Source organism: Lissotriton helveticus, chromosome 7 (assembly GCF_964261635.1).
Source record: "Lissotriton helveticus chromosome 7, aLisHel1.1, whole genome shotgun sequence".
Lineage (NCBI taxonomy): Eukaryota > Metazoa > Chordata > Amphibia > Caudata > Salamandridae > Lissotriton > Lissotriton helveticus.
In genome coordinates, this window is record NC_136068.1 from 67,915,129 (window position 1) to 67,940,742 (window position 25,614).

General features: G+C 44.4%; 1 protein-coding gene across 1 annotated transcript; it reads left to right on the top strand.

The window, feature by feature from the left end:
- On the top strand, nt 1-25,258 carry AICDA (activation induced cytidine deaminase). Its single transcript, XM_078650396.1, has 4 exons — nt 1-96; nt 9,946-10,364; nt 11,627-11,742; nt 24,840-25,258. Exons 1-4 carry the CDS (start codon nt 89-91, stop codon nt 24,891-24,893), a joined length of 597 nt encoding a protein of 198 aa, XP_078506522.1. The 5' UTR covers nt 1-88; the 3' UTR covers nt 24,894-25,258.
- The last annotated feature ends 356 nt before the right edge of the window (nt 25,259-25,614 follow it).

Sequence of the window (25,614 nt, forward strand, 5' to 3'; positions counted from 1 at the left end):
GCCGTAACGAGGTACTTAGTCTGTGCTCCACATTCAGTCTCAGAGGGTGAATCACCGCGCTGTGGGGACCGTGACAGGAGTCGAAACCATGGACAGGTGAGTGATGAGGCGTTTGTTACGCAGAAAGGATGACTCAAGGCCAACACACCATCAGTGGAGAGAGAAAATGACTGACTCAGAGCAAAACCACCATTGACTCTCAGTATCCGTGTCATCGCCGCAGCACTTTCGCTCATTCTCGCTTTCACCACTTCCCACCTGCCAGTTTGCGCTTTCTTTCTATAGTAAGAGGGTTTCTGTATAATGTGTCATATGGAGAAGCCCAATTTGAAAATATTGTAATTTATGCTAACTCAGTTTTTTTAATATCTACCATAGGAGAGTTTGAGAGTGAGGATGGAGTTGGACGAGATCAGATTCAGGAAGCGTCTTAAAGCTTGGCTATTGCCCCAGTAATTTGAGGCATTTTCTAGTTCCATAGGTGCTCGTTTTGACTCTCACAGCGCTAGGAAGCGTTAGGGTAGCTATGCGCTTTGTGGGCCCGATTCACAGAACTAATTTAAGACAAAATCCTAAACTTACTACCATTTTGGTATTCACCGAAGGCACTTACTCATTTTGTTATTCACACATTTACTTACTCATTTTGGTATTCACAGAAGGCACTTACTCATTTCAGTATTCACAGAAGTTAGGAGTCCTAACGTTAGGACTCCTAAATGCCTTCTGTGAATACAGAAAGTCTTCAAATTAGGATTTTTCTCAGTTTAGGAGTTGTAAAGTTAGGACTCCTAAATGCCTTCTGTGAATACCAAAAGTCTTAAAGTTAGGATTTTTCTCGGTTTAGGAGTCCTAAAGTTAGGAGTTCTAACTTTACTACTACTAAATTGAAAACAATCCTAATTTTAAGACTTTGGGTATTCACAGAAGGCATTTAGGGGTCCTAAAGTTAGTAACTTCTGTGAATACCGAAATGAGTAAGTGCCTTCTGTGAATACCAAAATGAGTAAGTGCCTTCTGTGAATACCAAAATGAGTAAGTGAATGTGTGAATAACAAAATGAGTAAGTGCCTTCGGTGAATACCAAAATGAGTAAGTGAATGTGTGAATAACAAAATGAGTAAGTGCCTTCGGTGAATACCAAAATGGCAGTAAGTTTAGGATTTTGTTTTAAAATAGTTCTGTGAATCGGGCCCATTGAGTCAAGATAAGTGAAGATGCCATGCCAGAACCCAGGACATACATGCATACATGTAATAAATAAATATAAATGAGGAGAAGGTTTGTGTGTTTGTCTCTCTATTTATAATCCATCAAGAAATCAGGGTTGAGGGTGGGAATAATGGTACATTCCTATTTGTAGCTTTAGTGCAAAATGCAATGTGAATATTTAGAGAAAAAAAAAAGGCATCTAGGCTACATCAACAGATTTATTTTGCTTAAAGCCTGCACCAGCACTTGGTGCACACAGCATGTCCAATGCGACACGACATGCAATGCTCTGCTGCCCTGAGATTCCCAGAATATCTGGAGAATGCCAGCAAATTCCCGCAGAAATGACCCCGAGCAGTCTCTGCAGTTTTCTAGGCAGAATTGGGCGGTGAAGTTAGAAAATGGAGCCTGGGACAGCAGGCTGGGTCTGTTTGACTGAACTTGGAGGAGTGAGATTTGCTCTCACCGGCCCGGACGGGGCTGACTCATCCGGCCACATTCAAATCTGGCTGCAGAGACGCCCCGGCGCTGACTTCCGGTCCCTGACAGACAGACAGACAGCTCTTGCTGGCGCCCTGCCTGCAATCTGAACTGTAACAATAGTAACTGGGTGCAAAGGTGCAGCTCTCGGGTACCTTTGTTGGCCTGAGACTTTATGCATTAATTATTGCTGCACGTGGGTGCCAGATAAACAAGTATCAGGACAACACAGTGACGTGGGCGACACAATGGTGAGGATAGCAAAGGAGTGTGTGCAAGGGCGTAGAGGCCCTACATTTCTGGGTGAGAGGGGGGGGGGGCGGACAGCCTTGGGGGAGAACCGAGCCAGGGGTCTGGCTTGAGACTAAGAGCCAAAACACGAGCCAATCAAAATACAAAACCGGTAAACAAAGTCATGAAAACATATGAAAAGACTGTACAAATAAAAAAACAATGTAAACATTTCTCAGTGTCTGAATTAGGCACATATCACTATATCACTGAAAGGAGTGACATGCATTGAAAGTAATATTGTTAAACAGGAAACATTCAAAAATCCCCCAATGCCCTGGCAACTTTGCCACAAGTTACCCAAAATGTTTCAGTCTGCTGTGTTCTATATTCATTATAGCCTACATTGTTATTAACTGTGAAGCAAGATTATTTTATGATAATTTATACATGCCAATAGACCCGATTCAAACGGGAGACTCCCGACCTTTGAAGCTGGAAATGGCTTTATTTCAGCTGTCTCTACTTTAACAGAGGTCAATGGGGTAAATGCATTCCGCTGATGATTTTGTTTTAAAAATCTCCCCTTCTCCTGTTCTAAAATGCTGGCAGCATAATAACTTTATATACAGATCTCTCCACTTCTCTCTCTCCTCAAACCATGCCAGCCCTGGACCTCAACTACACACAAAATCTCTGATTGGACAACCTAATGTGGGAAGCGGGTATACACTATGTCATGTGAAGTACCATAAACGGACACGCAGAGCTGTTCAAAGCTACCAGCATACTGAAAACCATACAACTGCGCGCCTTCCTCTTACACCTCATCATGCAACGCTCTGCTACGCGCTGCTTCCCTTAACATAATAACCACACCTCAGTGGTTACCATGCACAACATGCAAACACTTCCCACACAGGATCAAAACAAAAGCAGCATCCTTCCAGTCGCACACCCTACACGTTTTAGCATGCTTCTCATGTCGGCATCGCTTTGCACCCTGCATAGGGGTAGTAAGCGCTAAATAAATGCTGCAATACAATATAATACAATACAATATATATATGTGAGGCTTTTGCACAGCAAATTGAATTACTTCAATGTGCCGTCAGGCTGAATTGTTAAGGACAATGATACATAGTGAAGTAAAGCGATGGCACGTGGGTCAAACAATTCGTTCAAGAGAACAAACCGGGATTTGAGTCCAGAGCTGCATATTGTGCAGTTCAGAGACTAACTGTGGGGTTACATCCTTCTCGCTTCTGTTTAACACCAAATGTCCGTACATTTACAGGATTAAATTGTTTCAAATTCTATTAGTTTTGGTATGTAGTGCTCATTGGGAAACATCCTTTACAACGCGGTGTTTACAACGCGCGACCTTTACGACGCAGCCATTACAACGCAAGTCATTACTATGACTTGCGCTGGATGGCGCTCTTGCTTAAGGAATAGTTTGATTTTCTATTCCAACACCTTCCTTACTGTTACGTGGGCTGGAGTCGGAATAGAAAATTTAATTAATCCTCAATCCAGCGCCGTCCAACGCAAGTCATTGTAACGACTTGCACTGTGAAAACCGCGTTGCAAAGTACCGCGATCAAAATGATCACGTTGTACTGACGTACATTCGTGCTCATTAAATAAACTACACCTAAAATCTAACTGACTCAGTGGCGTAAGAGTAATAGTAAGGGGGGCGGTTCGCCCCTGGTGGCATGAGTTTTGTGGGCGGCGGCATCCCACCGCTCTTACCTACAGTCTCGGGCCGGGACCTCCATCCCCCCAGCTTCTTCAATCGGCCGCTGCGGGGTGGCAAACGAACCAGAGATCTCGCCAGCCCCCGCTTGCTCTTCACTCAGTCCGCAGTGGGCGGCAAACTCAGGGACCACCACGGGCGGCCAAAGGATTAGCCTGCACCAGGGGTCTTCAAACTGGGGGGCAGGCCCCACTAAGGGGCCTCAATTGATCCCAGAGGGGTGATAGGATCTGTCCAAAAGAGCATTATGCTCATAATAGTGCTTTATTTTAAGGAGATAATGTGAGCCGCAGTAAGCCGCTCTGTAATGGGCCATTCTTCAAAATACCCGCTTCCATGTCCAATAATAGCACTGTGGATACTTTTACAGATTAGTAAGGGCTGCCTGACCAGAATAGCATGTTTGGCAATCATGAGGGGGGCATGATGATTTTTTTCCCTCTAGGGAGGAGCACATTAACCCCTTGCCCGCAGCCGGAATTCCGCTCCTGTGCTGGACATTCTGATCGCGGGCGTGGTCATGACGGCTCCCGGCCGTCATCAGCACACGAGCACTGTGACGCATGATGGACGGGAGCCGTCATCAGCACGCAAGGGGTTAAAAAGTTGGAAGAACACTGCTATACCCACATGTATACATCTGTATAATTGTTGGACATGGCCCTCTCTGCAGGGGTTGCATGATAGAGGCTTGCATGGTTGAACCACGTTTGCCTCTACAACGCGTTCTCAAACACAAATTCGTCATAACCATGCATTCCTTTACCACGCTTCCCTTCACCATGCAATTTTGTTGTAAAGGCATGATTGGTAAAGGGATTTGGGTGGTAAATCACCAATATCCCAACCCCCTTCCCTGCCCTAAGCCCTGAAATCCTGTCCCCCTACTTTGCCCCCCAGTCTGAGGCTTAAAAGTACCCCGTCTACCCTTAAAACTACCCATTATCCTCCCCTTGCCCTGACACCTATAGCCCTGCCCACTACCAAAAACTACCTCAGTCCCCCGCCCTCAGCCCTCAAATGTACCACTGTGCTGCCCTTAAAACTACCCCTTCCCCACCCTGAAGCTTAAACCCCTGCCACCTTAAAAAATGTACCCCGCCCCCACCCAGGGCCCCCAAAACTGCCCCACCCCTAAAAACTCCTCCCCGAACCCAACTCCAGCCCTTAAGAACACCGACCCGACCCCGCCTTGAGCCCTAAAACCCTGACCCCGTCCAAAATCTACCACAACCACCCCTGCCCTGAGCCCTAAAACAGACCCCACCTCTAAAAACTACCACCCCAAGCCTGGCCCCAGCCCCACTTACCTGTCCATGTCCGGAGCTTCCTGTTCCGAGGCTTCTCTTCCTGTCCATCCTGACACTAGACCGGTATCTGCCTTAACCACGCTTATGTGTGGTTAAGGCAGATGCATGGTTCAGGCAAGCATTGTTAGGCTTGCGGGGAAACAGCGTGCATGGCTCAGCCTGGGTTGTAAAGGCCATTTCCCCTCTGCAGGGTCACTCCCAAGCTTTTTACCTTTACCCCCTTCAATGTTGCTTAATTTGTTTTTGTTGGCTTTAGGACTATGTGTACTTCCCACTGCTAACCAGTGCTAAAGTGCTCTTAAATTCCTTTTTTTCACTACTGTGAGGCCTACCTCTCCCATAGGAGAACCTTGGGTTAACTTATTACATTTAGTAAGTGCACATTTTTTATTGGCAATAGGTAGACTTTTCATGTTTGGTTTATGAGCTATTGTAATTAAAAATTCTCCTTAATGGTAAAGTCCGATTTTAAATTACAATTTTGAAAATGCCACTTTTAGAGAGTGAACCACAACAGGAGGATACCCATAAAGTGAGTTGAGACCTGGGTGTCTAGTAAGCTTGGGTGGTTATCTCCACTCCGTTTGCTAAGTTGGCGAGCACGAGCGAGGAAAATCCAACGCAAGACCACTTCCCCGCAAGATTTCTCAACGTGGGCAGTTGCGGGTGGTCGCTACCGCTCATGTTGCAAAACCTTACGTTTGCGTTGAAGAACCTGCACCTTGAGTACAACTTCTACTCAAGAAGCAGCACCCTCATGCACTGTGTGAAAGGCCATTTGTGCTGATTTTACAGCGCGGGACAAATGCCCAGCACTAAAAATCTGTGTGAATGGCACCAGTACTGCTACACCTAAAAAAACACAAAAAGAGAATGAAGCAGACTTGAGAAGGTGCACTTAAGAAAGTGAGTGGAGACCAGACAGTGGGAAGAAAATGGGGTGGGATCAGGGAGGCACCCCTGTTGAAACACAGAAGTCAAAAGACCTAGAGAATGGGAGATTAGATTTAAAATATGGTGGCTTAGGCGAATTTCAATCACCAAAACAAAATAAAACAGCAAGAATAAATGTATCTATTTATTCGGGGGGCAAAAAAAGGACTGAGTTAAAGACTTCTTCAAGTCATTTTTCAAAATTCAAATCACATACAGCTAAGTAAGTGGAAGTGATGGTTGAAGGCAACGTCACTCATGCAGCCGTCACATCATGAGGTTAGGAGTGGGGCGTGGTCCATGGTTCACGGTGTTGACAGCGAGGAGAGAATTAAAGGGATAAGATTGAGGCGTCTTAAGGCATGGGCAAAGTGGGTTCTGGCCCAGGGCCCCCGCCTTTCTAGGGACCCAATCATTAAGCTTTCAGGACAGTCCCAGACAGTGGCATAGCGCACAAATGACGGGGCCCCCTTCACAACATGGAAAGGGGCTCCCAGGTCTCCAATATATCTTAAATAGTCAAAGGCTTTACAATGAATGAGGCCCCTCTGAAGGACTGTGGTTCCCTTACATGTTTGGGGGCCAGCGAAGAGGATTGTCATTGATCAGACCATAGTTGCTTATGGCTTGAATGAGCTGAAAATGGAAAATAAATTCTGAGTTGTTCCAAGCAGGTGACCTCAAATTATGGGGCCTATTAGGATGGCAGACGGACCTGCGTCCGTCCACCACCCCCGAGGTGGAGGGAGCGTCCGCAGGGGCTGCGGCGTTCCCTCCAGTGCAATTAGGATGTGACCGCCACCCTGGCGGTCACATCCTCTATATTTAACCTTGCGGCGGGTGCTGCTTGAAGCAGCACCCGCCGCAATGTTAAATATGCATGCACAAAGCGGCAGGCACCGCGCGGTGCCTGCCGCTTTGTGCATGCAAATGCAGGGGGGTACCGTATTAGAGCTTTTCCGCTGCGGTCGGAAGGCGACCGCGGCGGAAAAGCGGCGGACGGTCTTGCCGTCCGCCGATGACCCCCCAGCCATCCTAATCTGGCGGGGGGTCTTTGGAGGCACCGCAGCGGTGAATCCGCATCCTCCGGTCCGGCGGTGGCTTCCGCCGGACCGGAGGATACGGATTCACGCGATCCTAATCGGCCCCTTAGTTTGGCCCGGGACCCCCAAAAGCCTTAAGATGTCCCTGGGTCATACCAGAGGTGGAGGCTAAGGTTTTTTGATAAGGACTGATTTATTGGCAATGTGCGGCAGCGCTTCCACAAAGCGATGTAATCAGTGCTTAATTTGAACCAGTGGTTTCCACTGCTCGGCACCGGCACTTAATTGCCAGCACCAGCACTGACAGTCTGCCACATTGAAGGGCTGTCTGGCTAATTTAGGTATGAGCACAACAACAGCTGTTTATTAGTTCAATTTCCATTACAATGATTAATATCTGCCTCCCAAACCATTCCTTTAGCTTTGGAGGCCTAGAATAGTAGCAATTGTTACACTTCTATGAGTGTGATGGTTAGTAGTTGTGTATTGGCACTGTCATTGGCAGCTGGCAATAGCGATGTGTGGTGCAAGCCGCAGTGTCCTCCCATAAAGCCCCCTTGACAACTTTTTTTTTTTTTACAAATTAAGCACTGTAATGGGTGTAATGCTGATTCGCCACTAGATGGCACCCTATTATAATGGATCACGCAAACCCTGCAAAATGCAATATTACCTGTAGCGATGAAAATCCTCGAGCCAAATGCCAACTTTGTTCAATTGTAAGCCTACATAAGAATACATGCCCGTGAGTAGACCCTATTCAGGCAGGAGATTCCAGAGTTTTAAAGCCACAAAGGCATGCTTGCCCATGTACATAATATTTTCATCGTGTGAGGAGGAGGCAAGGCCTGGTGCTGAGAGCCAACTAAGAGGTATTCTGCCACTTACCAATACAACCCCCCCATTCCCTCAAAAACAACCAAAAAACAAAGGGGCATATTACCAAGCCTGGCAAAATGACATTACCGTTTTTGGCCGCTAAGCGGCGATAATATCATCGCCCTATTAGCAAGCTGTCGCTAACTGATGTTAGCGACAGCTTTTAGGCGATAGCGAGCGGTTTGGGGCCCGCTTTGCATGTCGGAGATGTTTATCGCTAATGACAAGCAAAGTGGGCATATCCAACCTGTTAGCGACTGAAAGCAGTCGCTACCGTCGCTATCGCCTATTAGCAAGGCAGGCGTAGCGATGGAAATATTCCCGCTGTCGGCAAAAACTAACGCCTGCTCAGACCAGTTCTTAGCCATCCAATGGGAGGTGGATAACATGGCTAAGAGCATTTCGTCGCTAATGCGTGAATATCGCTGTATTGTCAGCGATATTCACGCATTTCGCCTGATTTTTATCGCTTTTGAGATAAACCTTGCTAATAGCAAGTTATCTCAGCGATAAAAACTGGTGATGCGCGGCGATAAAAATATTGCCGCTAACCCTACTTAGCGATAAATATCGGTATTTGTTGGTAATATGCCCCAAAGGGTCATCGAGGCGGTCGCCGATGTCCTGTGGTGTTTTCACAGCTTTTATGGACATTGGCTTCTTTCAGCCTCCAAAAACGATCTGAAAATCCACTCTTTACAGTGGATTTCAGCTTGTTTTTCCTGTCACCATGTGATATCGGCTCCTCACTGGGTGACCACGTAAAAGGAGCCGAAATTGTGTGACACGCGGTGACACCATGTGAGGTGGCAGTTCTGCCAATGCCTTAATTTTACCTGTCTCTCGCCTAAAATCCAGCTACTCTAATAGCAGTCAACGACAAAAGTACATTACACAAAATGTTGTAATGTACACATAAGGCTCATTCTTCCAGGAACATTTTCCAGATCATCAGCTGCAGTGGCCACAAATATAGGCACAGTTAGTCTGCTCTGCCCACCATTTATTCCCAGCAGAATGTCCTTCATCATTGCCTCATCCTTAATGGCAAGTCTTTTCTATAACCACCATTTCTCAGTTTCCAGCTATATGGATGGACCCTATAACTCCCGTCTTGTGTATTTTCTTCGATTATGAACCCCACTTTGTTGCCTTCACGTTTTGATGTTCTCATGTGTATGTAAACATGACAATTTAACTGTCTCCATTTTATTCCTTTAATCCCCCACTCATGTACAATTCCAATGTATCCACATTCTAGTGTATCCCTCTGTCCCTTGCTCTTTAGCATAATCCCATTTCTATTGGACCCCTCTTTGGGTATGGCCCCTCCTGCTCTGGTTACATACTTGACTATACACCCCTTTCTCAGTCATCTCTTTGATGCTGGTTGAAATTGAACAGGAATCATCAGCTTCATGTAAATTATGGTTGCTCTTAGATTGGGACACACACATATATGTGTATACACACACACACATATATAATTATATCTGTGTATATATATATATATATATTGGTCCAGTTGAAGACTGATTGCAGTCGAAACGCATAGGCCGTCCTTTTTGCACTTTTTGCACATGGCGTATTTAAAATAAACAAAACTTAAATCAACTTACTGTTGTGGTGCCATGACTTCCGTTGATAAACACGAGGACGTGAAGATTCGAAGAAATATATATATATATATAAAAATAAGTAGTTCCAGTCCCAGAACACTTGTTGTTGTGCTCACCTGAGCTTGTTTAAATAAAGGGGAGGTACTGGAATCCTCAAATGCTGGCAGTTACTTACAGTGTCCCTTGGGAGAAGAGCGCCTGCTCGAAACGCGTCGGGACTTCAAAGACGCGGAAGGGCACATGCAGTCTTTCCTTGATCTTCACTGACCTTCCTAGGGTGCGGCTTACCTGGGGGCAACCTCTTTCTTCAAACAAAATAAGTTGTTACAACATATAATGTGTTTTCAAATACCACACTGTAAAACAATGCTTTGTAAACAACAATGCGTGATACAAGTTATGGAAAAGACATGCTTTATAACAACATGTGCTGTAACAGCTGATTTTCCTCTCCCACCGTCCCTCTCTCCCCTCAGCATGCTAATGAAGAAAACAAAGTTCCTGTACCACTACAAGAACATGCGCTGGGCTCGTGGCCGCCACGAGACCTACCTGTGCTATATCATCAAGGTGCGGGACAGCGCCACCTCCTGCTCAATGGACTTTGGCTACCTCCGCAACAAGTTTGGCTGCCATGTCGAGCTGCTTTTCCTGCGCTACATTGTGGGCTGGAATATGGACCCTCATCGATGCTACCGCATCACCTGGTTCACTTCCTGGAGCCCCTGCTACGACTGCGCGCGGCACACCGCCGACTTCCTGCAGGACCACCCCAACCTGCGTCTTCGCATCTTCACCTCTCGCCTCTACTTCTGCGAGGAGAAAAATGCTGAACCGGAAGGACTGCGACGCCTGCACCAGGCTGGGGTCCAGCTGGGGGTCATGACCTTCAAAGGTAAGGAGACTGTGGTCAGAAGAGGTCATTTAAGTTCAGGTGTAACTGGGAGTGCTTACCTTTAAGGCTGAAAGAGATTGTGGTCAGAAGTGTCACATTATGGAATGTCCAACTGGGCGTCGCATCCTTCGAAGTCAGCGGCCTTCAAATTTCTTAATGCTGCGCCCCCCCACTCCCCCCCCGGTAAAAAAAATTTCCTCGGGCCCCCCTCAATTTTTTCACAATTATTCTGCTAAATTGGCAGTGTTTAAATATGTCTAAACATATTTAAATATTGCAGTTAATCTCCGTTACCCCTTTTTACACATACTCTTGGCCAGAATATAAATGACAAAGTTGTTAGTGATGGCCCATTAAAATGTGGCTTACTGCCGCTCATGTTTTTAACACTTGAAACAAAGCATGATGCTTCTCTTGGCCAGAGACTGACGCCTCCCCCTTCCCTCCCCCCAAGATCACTTGAGGCCCCACCAGGGGGACCTGCCCCCAGTTTGAAGACCTCTGTTCTAAGGTGAGGCAGACTGTGGTGAAAATAGGTCCTTTAAGTCTTAGCCTAACTAAGGTCATGACCTTTAAAGGTAAGGCCGACTATGGTCAGAAGAGGTCATTTATTCCCTTGGGCGCTAATGACGAGCTCAGCTCGTCATGAGGCACAGTGGCGCTGTGCTCATGACGAGCTGAGCTCATCATGACTGCCGCGGACGTCCCACGCGGGGATAATTTCCCTGCTGTGCTGGGCGTTCCATTAAAGGGGCGTGGTCATCACAAGCTCAGCTCGTCATGAGCACAGCGCCACAGTGCTGCGTGACGAGTCGAGGTCATCACCAGCACCGTGGCGCCGCGCCCGGCCACCCTCTCCCCGCACCGCGGGGGAATTAGCCCTGCGTGGAAGGGGTTGCGTTCTGGTGTAACTGGGGGTGCTTACCTTCAAGGCTGAAAGAGATTGTGGCCAGGCGAGGTCCTTTATGGAAGGTCTAACTGAGTGTCACATCCTTCTCAGGTGAGGCAGACTGGCCCTTGAAATCTAAGTCTAACTGGAGTTCATGACCTTTAAAGGTAAGGTAGACTTTGGCCAAAAGTGGTCATTTGATTTCAGATAATTTCAGATGTTACTGGGGGTCCTTACCTTCAAAGGTGAGGCAGTCTGTGGTCAGAAGAGGTTCTTTAAGTCTACGTTTAACTGGGTGTTATGCCTTAAAAGTAGAGGGGTGTGATGGAATTTGATTTTCAAAGGTTTTTGATTCTCTTTCTTCTCCTGTCAGATTACTTTTACTGCTGGAATACATTTGTGGAAACAAAGGAGAAGACCTTCAAGGCTTGGGAGGGGCTGCACCAAAATGCTGTACGTCTGTCCAGGAAGCTGCGCCGGATCCTTCAGGTGAGGGGTCCTTTCACTCATAATTGGCATGAAAAGGTTCTATACTCTAATAATTACTGGAGTGTTCCATTAGCATACAAACAAGTATTATCAAAGCCAAAAAGTCTCACCTTTGGGACTTATTGGCTTTACCAATGGTTTTTAGTGATGCTGTTCAGCATCCCTGATGCAGTGTAGCATGGCTAAAGAGCAAATAAAAAGGCACTATGGTGCATATGCTCACATCCTTTTGTATGCACACGCAACACGCATGCACACCTAGAAAATGATGCAGGTGCTTTTATCTTTTTATTAACTGATCGGAGTTGAATTGGGGCTGGAGTCGTTGTAGCGCTGGTGGCATCCAGTGCAACAGTGTTTGCTGGCGCCCCACAATTCATGGTGGAGGTGGCGACCAACTCCACCACGGACTCCCTCACCACCACCTTTTAACAGTGCCCCTCAAGTCTCTATCCACTCTCTTTCAGATGTATTTAATTAGTTATATAGCATTAATCATACCTGTGTAGGGTGTCATGGCACTTTACATTACACACACATTACACAGAGACAATAAATCATATGTGTGTAAATCAGTGTATCGGAAATGTTACATAAGACAGAGGACAACAAGGTGTAGGAGTGACATGTCATCCATACTGGTAGACAGTAAAGTTCAAGAGTCCTTGGTCTGGAAAAGCACAAACTCAGAATTGAAATTGGAAAACTATAGTTTTGGATTATCTTTAAGAATATGAATCGATTTCTACCCAAACGAACCATTTTTACAGCATTTTTCTATGCTCTAATCTGTAATTTGCAGTGTGCACGGAGTTCTTTGATAACAATTAATAATTCACTGTTCTATTTTAGGATTTTAGCTTAAACTGAAAGTAACAAAAGGATGTCTCTTAGAAAATCAGTAACCCACAGACCTATTTACATTATATGCACTTTGTGCACTGCAGGGTACACATTCATTGCAGCAGGCCTATTAATCCTCTGTGCTATTTTATGATCAGTCAAAACCTCAACTAGACGAAACTCTGATCTCTCTCCAGGAAGAACGTTAACCTGTTGCGTGGGTCCGACGGCCCTCGGCTGTCCAACGTCACAGTGGGCGTGTGCGGAGGACGGCCAGGGGCAGTCCGAAACACACCCACTCATTAATTCCCCAGCACCGAGGCGGAATTTGCGCCGCGGTCATGGGGTTAATCTGAATCACTGGAAATATCTTGAAATTGTTATTGTTGCCGGGAAGTTTTTGGAGGCAAGTAATGCGGCAGCAGATGTTTTTTAAACCAAAATAGACTTGTAAACATACCGCCCCTTGATGTCAGCACCCAGAGCGGTGGCACCAGTTGCACCTCCCTAGAGCCGGTCCTTTATTGGGGAGTGGGGGAAGCAACAAAGAGGACACAGATGGAGAAGGAAGCTATTCTTGGGAAGGCAGAGCAACACATGGAGGCAGACGCAATACAGAGGGCAGGGGCAGAAGCAACATGGAGTGCACAGGTGGAGGAAGCACTACATTAGACGGTGGAGGGTTAGCAGCACGGGTGATAGGAATGTGGAGTGCTGGAGGAAGAGCAGCACATGCTACAGAGATTTACGTGAAGCCGTTGGGGGGAAGCATATCGGCCTGAAAGCAACATGGGGAGAAGCAAATGAGAGCGAGCACAATATTGAGGGTTACAGGGGAGAATCACACAGGTGATAGACAGCAACACAGAGTGCAGCTGAAGTGGGAGGAGCAGTAAAAGAGGGAGAAGGCTGGAAAACACATCACTCTTGTGGAGCACTTGACCAACAAAAATTTAAAAATAGGGCTTTAAAGTGAGCAGTGGATGAACACAAGAAATGTGCCCATGCTTTATTAAAGGCACAAACAGAAGAAGAGGAAATAAAGCCCACACAAGCTGATGAATAAAAAGTAAGCAAATAAGAGTGACAATGAGGCTAAACAATTGTAAGCCAGGGGTGGGCTCTAAGCCCACTGTAAGCTGACTATAGGCCTTATCACCAACAGACAGCTTGGGCTGTCCATTATGTGAGACCTAAAGAGGCAGTTATTCTGGCAGTTTGCGGTTATTAAACTCCACCACTAAGTGGTTTCCTAAGATTTCAGCATTACTTCACCTAATTAAAGCTGACACTACTCGTACCACATATATCCCCTGATACTGTGACATCACTCTTAAGCAGTGGTCATATTGATTTCATTTTGGGCATTTGTAAAGCGCCTGGAAGTACGCCCACCGGCGTGTCCCCGCGCTGTGATAAGTGAGAGCTAACAATCCGCCCACCCTCCCAGTCGTCTACCTGCTAAATAAGAGGGTCTTAAGTTTTTTTCTAAAAATGGATTCAGACGGTTCTAAACGTAGACATAAGGGCAGAGCATTCCACTGCTTGGCCGCCAGGTATCTGAAAGATCTACCTCCCATGCGCGCCTTCCTTACTCTAGGCACCGTCAGAAGACCCGTGCAAGAGGAGCGAAGGTTGCGTGTGGGCTCATACCCAGTCACCAGATTTCTGAGCAGAGCAGGAGCCTTACCATTCAGAATACGGTGGCATGTGGAAAGAGATTTAAATTCCACCCTGCTGGCAACTGGGAGCCAGTGGAGTGCGTGGAGCGCTAGCTTGGAGGGAGACCTCCTGGGGAGCCTCAGTACTAAGCGGGCTGCCGCGTTCTGCAGCACCTGGAGGCGTTTGGTGACTTTCCTCGTGGCACCCAAATATAACAGATTGCCGTAATCGAGGCGGGATGTCACCAGGGCATGCACCAACGTTCTGCGAGCTGCAAGCGGGAGAAGATCTAACACCTTTTTCAAAGTCTTCAGAACGCCGAAGCATACCCCAGCCACACGACCGGCCTGTGTGTCAAAGGTCAGGCCAGTGTCCAACCAGACCCCAAGATTTCTTGCCTTCCGACAAGGGACTGGCGTCTCACCCAAGCAGGAAGGCCACCAAGCCGACGACCAAGCAGCCGGCGTCCCACCCACAATCAGTACCTCGGTCTTGCTACCGTTGAGCTTTAAACAGTTGGCGGACATCAGGTTGCTAGATCTTTCATGCAATTCCTGAAATTGTCCGCCGCAAGATCCGGGGTACGTGAGAGGGAGATGGCCAGCTTCGTGTCGTCGGCATAGGACACTAGGCGCAAACCATACTTCTCAACAATTCCTGCCAAAGAGGAGACATAGAGATTGAACAGGGTAGGGCTCAGGGACGAGCCCTGAGGCACTCCCTGGCCCAACCCAATCTCTATCGAATAACAGTCACCCAGCTGGACCTGAAAGCGTCTGTCAGTTAGAAATGATCCTATCCACCCCAGCGCTGCTCCTGAAACTCCACCTTCATTCAGACACTGTAGCAAGATGGAATGTGCTACAGTGTCGAATGCAGCGCTGAGGTCCAGCAGGATCAAGGCCATAGTCTGGCCTTCATCCACACCCTGACGCAGGGTCTCCACCGCCATAAGAAGGGCTGACTCCATCGAATGACGGGGGCGGAAACCAAACTGAGAATCGTGGAGCAGAGAGGTATCGTCCACGTGTTTCATCAGCTGGAGATTCGCAATTTTTTCCGCAACCTTCGCCATATATGGCAGGAGGGAGATAGGGCGCAGGTTCTCAAGTTTATCAAAACTGACATTCGCTTTCTTTTGCAGCGGGAGAACAATCGCTTGCTTCCACGCAGCGGGAACAGTCTGTGTCTCGTAACAGGTGTTTAACAGATGACGTATGTAAGGTTCGAGGACATCAAGGCTTCCCATTAGCCGTATGGGTGTAGTGGGGTCCCTAGGTGAGCCAGATCGTATAGATCCGCAAATGCGAATGAGCTCCTCAGTCGGGGGGGGGGGGTGAAACTAGACAGCCGTTGTTTCCCTAATACATGAGTTGTTTCCAGAGGCTTAGAAATCTGGACAGTCTGCTGTGGGAAGGAGGCGTAAATTGTTGCTACCTTTTTAGCAAAGAACTCTGCTATACGGTCGCAGCCCTCTACTGTGCAAAGCTCCTCCGGCACTGCTGCAGGTTTCCCTACCGATAGCGTTTTATAGATTAGGAACAATTCTTTGGTATAATTTTCGGCTTCCAAAATCCTGGCGCCAAAATATAAGGTTTTGGCTTTCCTAATCAATCTATGGTAGTCCGCTGTTTAGCTGTGTACTCTATTTTCGCATGTGCCGTAAGAGCTTTCCTCCATTGGCGTTCCGCATGTTTGCACACCACTTTAGCTGCCCGCACCTCCTTATCATACCATGGTGCCGTGCTCTGCACCCGGCCACCCCCTCTTGTTATGCCAAGTGGAGCCACCTGGTCCAGAGCCTCCGTGATGAGCTGATCAAAATTAGTATTTATGGCTTCCACTCCCACTCCCCTTGGATGACCTTTATCCTTGAGGGCCCAATTAAATTTAGTTTGGGAAAAATTCGACCATCGTCGACTGCGATGTCTAGAGGCCGACGGTATCACCGGCCGAGGTCCCTGAATATAAATCAGGAAGGGAACCAGGTGGTGATCTGTCCAGGGAAAGGGGATGGGATCGGAGACTTCCATCTGTTCCCAATTAGCAAAAATCGGGTGCAGTGTGTGGCCTAGTTGGTGAGTGGGCTTAAGAACTTTCTGCTCAAGATGCAGTACTTTCATGTTTAGCTGAAAGTCCCTAGCTACTCTGTCAGCGGGATCATCAAGGTGAAGATTGAGATCACCCAATACCAGATATTTATCAACTCGCACTGCTGCCTCAGTAATTCCCTCAAATAAACTCTCACTGAATCTTGCAGCAGTGCCAGGAGGCCTATAAATCAGAAGGCCCTTCAGAGTACAACTGCCATTGACAGAGATGGAAAATGCCCCAACCTCACCACCCATGATCTTAGCCTGTTCTAATTGGCAATGAAGGCCCTGTCTGGTTATGATAGCTATCCCACCACCTCTTCCCATCTCCCGGTCTAACCTCACAAGAGAATACCCCTCCGGGATAGCGTCGAGAACCTCAGGCATGGAATCTTGGTCGAGCCACGTTTCCGTGATAAAGACCAGATCCCATTGTTTATTACTAAGGAGATCATGCATGTCAAGGCAATGCCTACGCAAAGAGCGGACGTTAAGTAGACCGCAGACCAGTGCATGATGGCCCTTTGGTGTCGCGACACCCTGATAGAAAGCGAAATCGCAGTACTTACATCCTAGAATATCTTCCGCGTTCATTTTATGCAGGCATGGCCCGGGTTGTGTGCCCCGAAGGGCCAGTAGGTCTTCACGACTCCAGGCCAAGTGCCTCGATGGAGAGACAGGGGGAATTGCCCTGGCCCGCGCCCGGCCGCGGACGGGCGCAGACGGGCTTAACTTAGGCGCAACTTCGGCGCGCCTTCGTCGCGCCCGCTGCGCTCGTCCGCTGCGCTGCCTGGGCACATCCGCCTTATATCCCCCCCAGCGTCCCAACAACTAGAGCGCTGCAGGTGGAATCCAGGAAGTAGCTGGCTCGGACCCTCCACGCCCTCTGCTCAAACGGTGCTAGCCACCGGCGTCAGAACGAGGCGGGAGGGAGGCGCTGTGACAGCATACCAGTAGTAGTCACTAATACGCCGGTAGCGCGATTCAAAGCGGTAGGGACACTGCCACTGCCCACTTGCCACATATTGCACCCAACTTTGCATATTTCTCGAACACGCCTCCTTTTCAGCACCATAGTACCACCTTATGAAGGTCTGGCCCCTTTCTGTATTTTGGTATTGTGCTGGATAATACTTACTAGCCATAACCAAATAAGACCTAGGTGCATCATAAACTCTTGGGAGTTCATTTCTCCGCTCCAGAACCCATCTCTGGCAATATAGACCAATCAGATCTGAGGTACTTTGGAGGTCTTTTCTAGCTCTCAGTAAAACAACTTCATTCACAATGGTAACATGGGCAGGAAGGAGATCTGGGATCCAAAGAGTAGGCCTTTGCAGTAATCCAAGACTAAATCATCAATAATATTTACAACAACAACTAATGGAATACCAGGAGTTCACATAGCTCTTCACATGATGACCTCATGGGCACTCAACCCAGTCTACCTACTTGGAGAACGCCTCAAGCTAAACAACACCAAGGGAAAAGCATTTGGCCATTTCAAAGAAGTTGATCCACCTACTTTTTCACAGGTTCCTTTCATCGTGCCATCTAAATGTTCCTTGAATCCCGTTGCTTCTGGATGCTAACTACAATAGAACTTCTGTTCAATGTTCAAATCCGTGCACAAGATCTTCCGAATGTCGTTCTTAAAATATCTACTTTTGTCCATCTCAATTGAAGTTGGCAATCCAAACCTTAGGATTAGTCCCTCCATAGCAATTTGATAACTGTCAGTGCAACACATCTTGTTGGCTATACCTCAATTCTTTATGAAAATAAGCAAATTAATACTAAGATATACCTAAACCTATTACAAACTGGCATCTCTGAAAATCCACTAGTAGTCTTGTCAAAGGGTCTGAATAGCCACCTGCTCGCCTTATATGAATATGCGGGGGCTCATTTTCTTAAAATAAATACCGCAAAAAGTAAAGTAATATGCTTTACGGGTGTGAAAAAGTCAAAATATGCGAACTTTCACCGGTCCGGGGGGGGGACAAAGACTAGATGTAGTACAATCTTACATTTTTCTTGGAAAAATAGTTACTAGTAATTTAAGTGAAAAAGCACACATAGCTAATAACATACGGAAAGCTATTGCCCAAGGGAAGAGTTTGATTACGTTTTATAGGGCTACTGGTAGTAGGCATTTTGCGATATTGCTGGAGGTTTTTCGAGCTAAAATTCCAGAATTATTACTTTATGGTTTGGAAATAGTTGACATAAAAAATTGGAGCTTTTTGAATGCAACAGAAGGCAAAATTCTACGTAGTCTAGCGTCTGCTAATACAGCAAGTTCAACAGCCGCTCTTAGACAGGAATTTGGCCTACGTAGTAGCTGGGTTCAGAGCCTATCGGGAATAGTGCGTTAGGTTTTTAACCTGGTAAAAGGAGAACCAGGCACTTTAAGGCATCTTATAAAAACGGAGTTATTGGGAAATTTTAATGAACACTCGCTCATCGTAAAGAACTTCAGAATTGCTGCCGATCTTTTACAATTAGATACATCAGTTTTATTCACCCTATCGGCATTTCAGCTGAAATCTACCCCGAAGTTGGCCTCCTGGGAATTATGTTTTAGAATGGATAGGGAGGTTTGTATAGCGAAGAAAGGTATTACTCCAACCATTGACTCTTGTTTAATGAGGAAAGCCCAACCATACGTTGCTTGGAATCTCCCTCATGGAGTCCGGCGTCTACTGTTTCTATTGAGGCAGGGTTTACTTCCTTTGAACTCTTTGACGTCCAGATGGTATGGCTCCTCATCTATTTGTGATTCCTGTAACAGCAAAACTCAGGATATGAATCACGTTATTTTTGTGTGCCCGGCCTTAATGGTGCATAGGCGAAAGTGGTTAAAACCCATTTGTCTTCAATTGAGTATTCTTTCAGCTACTACTTTCCTTGATGCTATTCACAACCCTCCAAATGAAATGTTTTGTTTTAAATTGTTTAATTTTTTTAAATGTTTTTTAACGATATACTAGAAGGTCATATATATGTCTCCTTATGTCCTAACCGTTTATTTCTTTTTGCACTGTGTTAATGATTATATGTTACTGTATTTAATTTGTTTATCCTTTTATGTGGATCTCAACGAGTTCCAAAACCATAATAAAATAAACTTGAAACTTGTCAAAGGACCTGTTTTTCCCTGTATGACTCATCTTCACACTAGTCCTTTTACCTACCTTTTTGAAATCAACATCAGCATCATTTGTTTGAATGCAAACATCATCTGGTGTGCAATAAATTACACAATTTAAGCTGCAAAAAAAGATCACAAATAAATAGATTTATTAGACTTGTTATGTATAACTGAGCTTATGATTTTTGAAGCATTTTCTTACAACTTATTAGCCACCTGTTTATTTGAAAAGCCTACTACTTGGATTGCTTTTCCCAAGAGGGGGTAGGTTTGAAACTTCCAAGGATCTAGCTGTGGAATGGGCATGCCCTGTATCATCCCAAACAGATATGGGATGGCCATTAACTTCTCCTTCTACACATTGGGCGTTCTCGTTTTGCTGTAGGATTGCACCAAGCATACAATCAGTCTCCCTTTCAGGCACCATCATTGTGCCTCACTCAGTCTATAAGTAACCTCGAATATATCTGTAAATTATGGAAAAACTTCCCTAATTATTGATTGTTTCAATTGAAATTGAGCTAGAATTTCTTGAAATGTAAAACTCTGTGGAAAATCCCATCACGTTATTCTGCTTTTGAGGTTGTAGAACTGGAGATGGTTGCATAATTCCACTGAACTGCCTTGTCTCTGTCATCCAATTGGAGTTATATTTTGCTGCAAGATATTCATTTGAGGCATCAATTGTAAATCAAATTCTTTTACCTTATATTTACAATGTCTTTGCCAATGGCCTTCTTTACTACAAATGTGACAAGATTCCATCTGACAATTGTTATTAAAACCTGTGGCTCTACTTCGAAAATGTTTTCCATCACCTCCTGGAGGACATTGCAATTGCTCACCAGGAGCTTGAAAAACTCCTCGGTCACTCTTTGGTGAGTTTGTACCATCATCAAATTCTGTTTAGTTTACTTCTTTATCAACTCACAATATTTATTAATCATCAAAATATGCATGAACTGACTCATCTGCATTTTGTGTCCATCTGATAATTTTCAAATAGTTAACACGTTTTACTGGAACTTTTCAATTGAAATTACTTGAGTATACTTTACACGACAAATAGTGAAGGATTTGAACTAGGACATCTCTACGTGGTTCTTCCTCTGGTCACTTCACCATCGTTGTACATTCATTCCATATATCCTGAGGCACATTTGAAAATAATGCAACCAAATCTTACCAAAGAACTTTTAAAACAGTCAGAATCCTATCCACAGCAGTGTGCCAGTTTTCATGTTCCTCTCTAAGTTTCACAAAAACCCTTGGTAAAAGTCCAAAACTCTTGTCTGCTCCAAGAGATGTGAACATAAGGTCCTCCAGTCACTTCTCTCAATCGGAACTTTCTTTCAACAACTTCACATTTAGAATCACTCATGGCTTTCTTTATTTCACATTTCTGTGGCTTTTTATTCCAGTCATGTTTGTGCTTTTTCACAGTCTCCCATTCTTTGATTAAAGCTAGAATTTCTCAGAAATGTACTTTTAATTGTACAATACTTTCCTTTTGTAAATCAGATTCCGTCATTCTCATTTTATAAGATTCTCAAACTGACTTTTTAGCCAAACTTACACCAATTTCTAATTGAATTCTTTCAAGTTTTTCATAGCCACAACAAGCTCGCTTCCCTGCTTCAACATTCAAAAACAGTACCTCAAAAATAATTTTAGAAATTTTACAATGACAATTTTCTGAATCTACACATTTTTCTAAATTTTTCTATATTCTGAAGCAATATTTTTGACAAGCCTTTTCTCACTTTATAATGAGTCATCAGCGTGCGAATCCTCTTACCTTTCACTCAATTTACTTAACTCAGGTTCTTGAACCTAATTGTCAGGAAGTGGTCTTGCCAAAATCAATAAATCATCCATAACGTAATCATCTTCTTCAAAAATTATTTGCTTTTATTTAGGTCACTAACAATCACAACAAGTGCACCTGCACTTTTTAACACTTTCTTATGCCAGACTTTTTTTCCACAAACACAGTCTTGCATCCATCCAATGTGGAACAGCCTTACCAATCTGACCTTTCAACATTTTGCTTTTCCATTAGCTATATAATCCGATTCATTTAGTGCTTTGAACTGCACATGTCTCGGTTGTGGTTTCATCTCAAACAAAACATGCCTTAAATAATCAAGTTTATTCATTCCAAAAATACTAATTTCAGGGGAATTGAAGCTTTAAAAAAATTATTTGCAGTAGTTTTGTGCCATTCTTTAAACCACAAACAATATGCAGTAATTCAAAAGCATTTCATGTGCAGCACTTCCAAATGCAAAATTGTGGAGTATTGGACGACGTCACGGTGTGCTATTTCTGCAGGACCATTGCAGGTGGATAGTATCCACTGATACGTGTATTTACAGATTATTTGGGTACACGTTGCACATCTCTTTTTTGTGGTAATCACCCAAAACTACCCTAGGACTTCGAGGAAACAACCCATGGGTTTAATTATGGACAAGCAATTTTGCATTGGTCTTTGAACTCGACGAGAAACATCATTGATAGAGGATTCATGGTTATTTTTCATCGGATGGTCGTTTTTCGCTTTTTTTTGCGTTACAAGAAAAGTACAATTGCCCTGAAGAAGTCCTACTAGAATAGGACGAAACGCGTTGGCTGATGGCTTTCGATTGAAAATAAAGACATTTTATACCAACCATTGGGATAATTGACTTCTCTCGCATTAATTGGCTCCACTGGATTTCATGGACATTCTAGATTTCTTACATATATGTTAAGAAAGGTGGTGCAGTTCTGATTTATTGCTTGGTTTGTTGTTCCTGTTTAAAGGTAGCACCCTTGGGCAGGGGGTGCTTTCGGAACCTGCACACACTGGTCATGCTTATATAACTTATGTAAATATATTGTTTAAAGTATCTAAACTGGTGCTGCACTAGTGCTTTAGAGCCCACTGTCCATTTGTGTGTTGTATAAGGCACTTCCAGATGCAGGCAGAGCATGCCCTAATAACAATTAATTCTGACATTTTTGACAACATTGTACCCACTGTAGATCCAATCAAACATCACAATATAAGTATACAATTAAATATCCTACAACTTCCAAAAATATCCCAAACACAGTAATAAAACCAACAACAATCAACTATGAACTTCTGTATGTGTACCAGGACTCAGAACAGCAGTCAAACTCACCACATAAGGGAAGTAGTGCTTCAAAGTACTAAACCATTACACACACTCACACGGTTTTGACCAGCAATGACCTAACCTAGAGTCAGCATAATATACCCTTGTGTACAGACTAAATCACTACTATTCTACCCCTAACTAGTGCTCACTCATAACTAGACTATTAAGGGTAATAAACATCAACTTATACTTAAACATGGTGCGCCAACTTTGAAACTTCCAAAGACCCCATTATCTAACACGAGTTATCCAAAATCCAGAAATCTTCACATAAAATACACAATGACATGACAAATAAAACATCAACAATATTTAATAATACACCACCATCAATAGGCCATATTATACCATTAAAACAAATACTGCACATGATACAATACCAAAAGCACAATAAGGAGCAATCACCAAAGCATAGCACACGTTTCGAAACACACCGCACAATACCATATTAATATTCATCACATCAAACTTTTGGACAATATCTACAGTTAATCTGCCAAAATTCCAAAAATCTCAAAAATTCTCCAACTCCACAAAAACCAGAATACCTTAATTAATTAACGCAATCTCTGTAGGGCCCACCAAAAACTGTTGACAGTCTAGTTAAGAAATTAAGAGGGTCATTAGGCAAGAAAGGTACTGAGTCCCCCATAGAATTAGTCCAAGGCTATACATAAAAATGCACACAACAAAATTCCAAAGTTATCAACCTTGTGCATTTATTCAAAAATAATATTACAGTAAGAAAAAGCATAACCATAAATATCCTAATACATATTCCAATAGACTGATATAGAATGATAACCCCAAAAGATCATGGTTCTCCTACAAAATAACACTTGTTTTGTAATGTTTCAGGGACTGAAAGCACACACATTTGTATAGCATAACATTGCATAAAAGGGTTTAAGTAAAAGTGTTTGCTTCATGACAACCACATAATCTATTTGTAGGTACAAAATCCTAGTAACTCCTACTTCCTAAGGCATTCTATTGTTTAAAGTTGTGCATATTTAATTAAGGAAATGAGATCATAAATTTATGACACAGGAATACAATAGCTTGTTCAGCTACAGCATAGCTTGTCTAAGTAACCTTGAAACTTTTAACAGAAAGCACACCCTGCTCTCAGGAAAGAACTGAAAAAAATATTATACAATTGTAATAGGACTGAGCATTGCATAAGCAGTACTTTTATTAATTTACTGAGTTAGAGAAAGACACATGCACATGGAACACCTATGGGGTGTTATTCCAATTCCATACCATCATTATTTTCAATAGGAGGATGCTGCAGTATCATTATTTGGCCATGTGTGGTGCTAGACGTACTACTTTTTCTTTTTCGCTGTCATAACTTACATGCGCAAATTTGGCTCCACCCTTTTTTCAAGGAGTCGAGACATGTAAGTCTACACTTTTAAGTTACTTTTCACTCACATTTTGTGAATGGCCAAAAGTAGTCATTTTGCACAAAAATGTTAGAGTAAACTGTATGTGTAAATTATTCACAAATGTAAGTTACCTTAGTGAATAGCCCCAACAATCTTCTGGGCTGTGTGGAACGTAAATGATCAATAATTGTGTTACAGGCACTCCTTGCCCTTTAGATCCCACTGTGTAAGCTTGAGGCTGAACCCAGGAGCCGGTCAGTCTTTGTAGCACCACCTACTAAATTATAAACAAACCCAGAAACAAGGGCAGTGGGGGCAGGTATGCAGGCACAACACTTTCAAATGGGAGTCAGGGGGGAGGCAGCTGCTACCTAGAACCCCTTGTAGCTTAGCCTCTGCCCTAACTGCACCTTATCTGATCACCCCACTTCACTTCCCCTTTCCCCGCGAAATTTCTCTGAACCCCAGCCAGCTTTCCATGGTTCCACGCCATTCCCTTTTCTCCTTGATCCCTCGTTTCTCCTCCACCTGACCTGTCCTCCTCTCCTGTCCTCATCTCGCCACTTCGAATATAATAAAGTCCACCTCTGAACTTCCTTCACCTACTCTCTCTGATAAACCATTTTGTTTTTGGTTTCTCGTGATTTCTCTTATCTTCTCGCCTCCTTTGAAGTCTCATTGCATTTTCTCCTTATTATCTCCTTTGTCTCTTTTTTTAATATCTCCATAGTTGTTCCCTTTTTGTCCTGATATTTAATGTCTCCCTTTCTTTGCCCCACAGCCGCTCTATGAGGTGGAAGATTTAAGAGATGCGTTCCATATTTTGGGATTTTGAGGAAAGAATCAATGGCGAAGATGTTTTACAAGCGTGGTTGAGACTAGAATACAGTGTATCAAGCTCTGGTCACAACTTACCAAGCCGAAAAACGAGAAGAAGGACTTATTGCTAATCTGATCCTTCCCACCGAACAGAAGTGCTAAGTCTGTTTTTAACAGCACGGTCCTCTAATGCAGTCTTGGAGTGTGCCATCCACGACAAAGCAAGACTAGAAGAAACTGACAACCCTGAAGTGAAGCATTGAAGAAAAGTAACATATGTCTCTCAGAGATTTGTGCCATTTTCTGTAGACAAATTTTTATTTCATTATGTTATGTATACACATATTTACTCATTTATGTTTGGATTGGTTCCCTATCTCGCTGGTGGAAGGGGTCTGTTATCTGGTGCTTGTACAGATCCTCTCATGCATGCAAAAAATATCAATTTTCTGTAAGTAATGGGAACATGGCAAGATTTCACAATGTACTTTCAGTTACATCATGTTAACCTGTTTGTATGTTTTTCCCTAGGCCACTCTCATCTTGCAAAACATGAGACTTCTTGAATCTTTTTAGTTGGTCCTAGTTGCTAAGGCGAATAGCTGGCCAAAATAATGCTTTAACCATGATCAGTGCTTCACAGAAAGCAAGATACAAATGTTCTCCCCTAAGGGCCTGATTAGAGGGGGGAACATAGTTTACGGCGCGGTTTTTACACCGCATTGCCTTTACCCCGC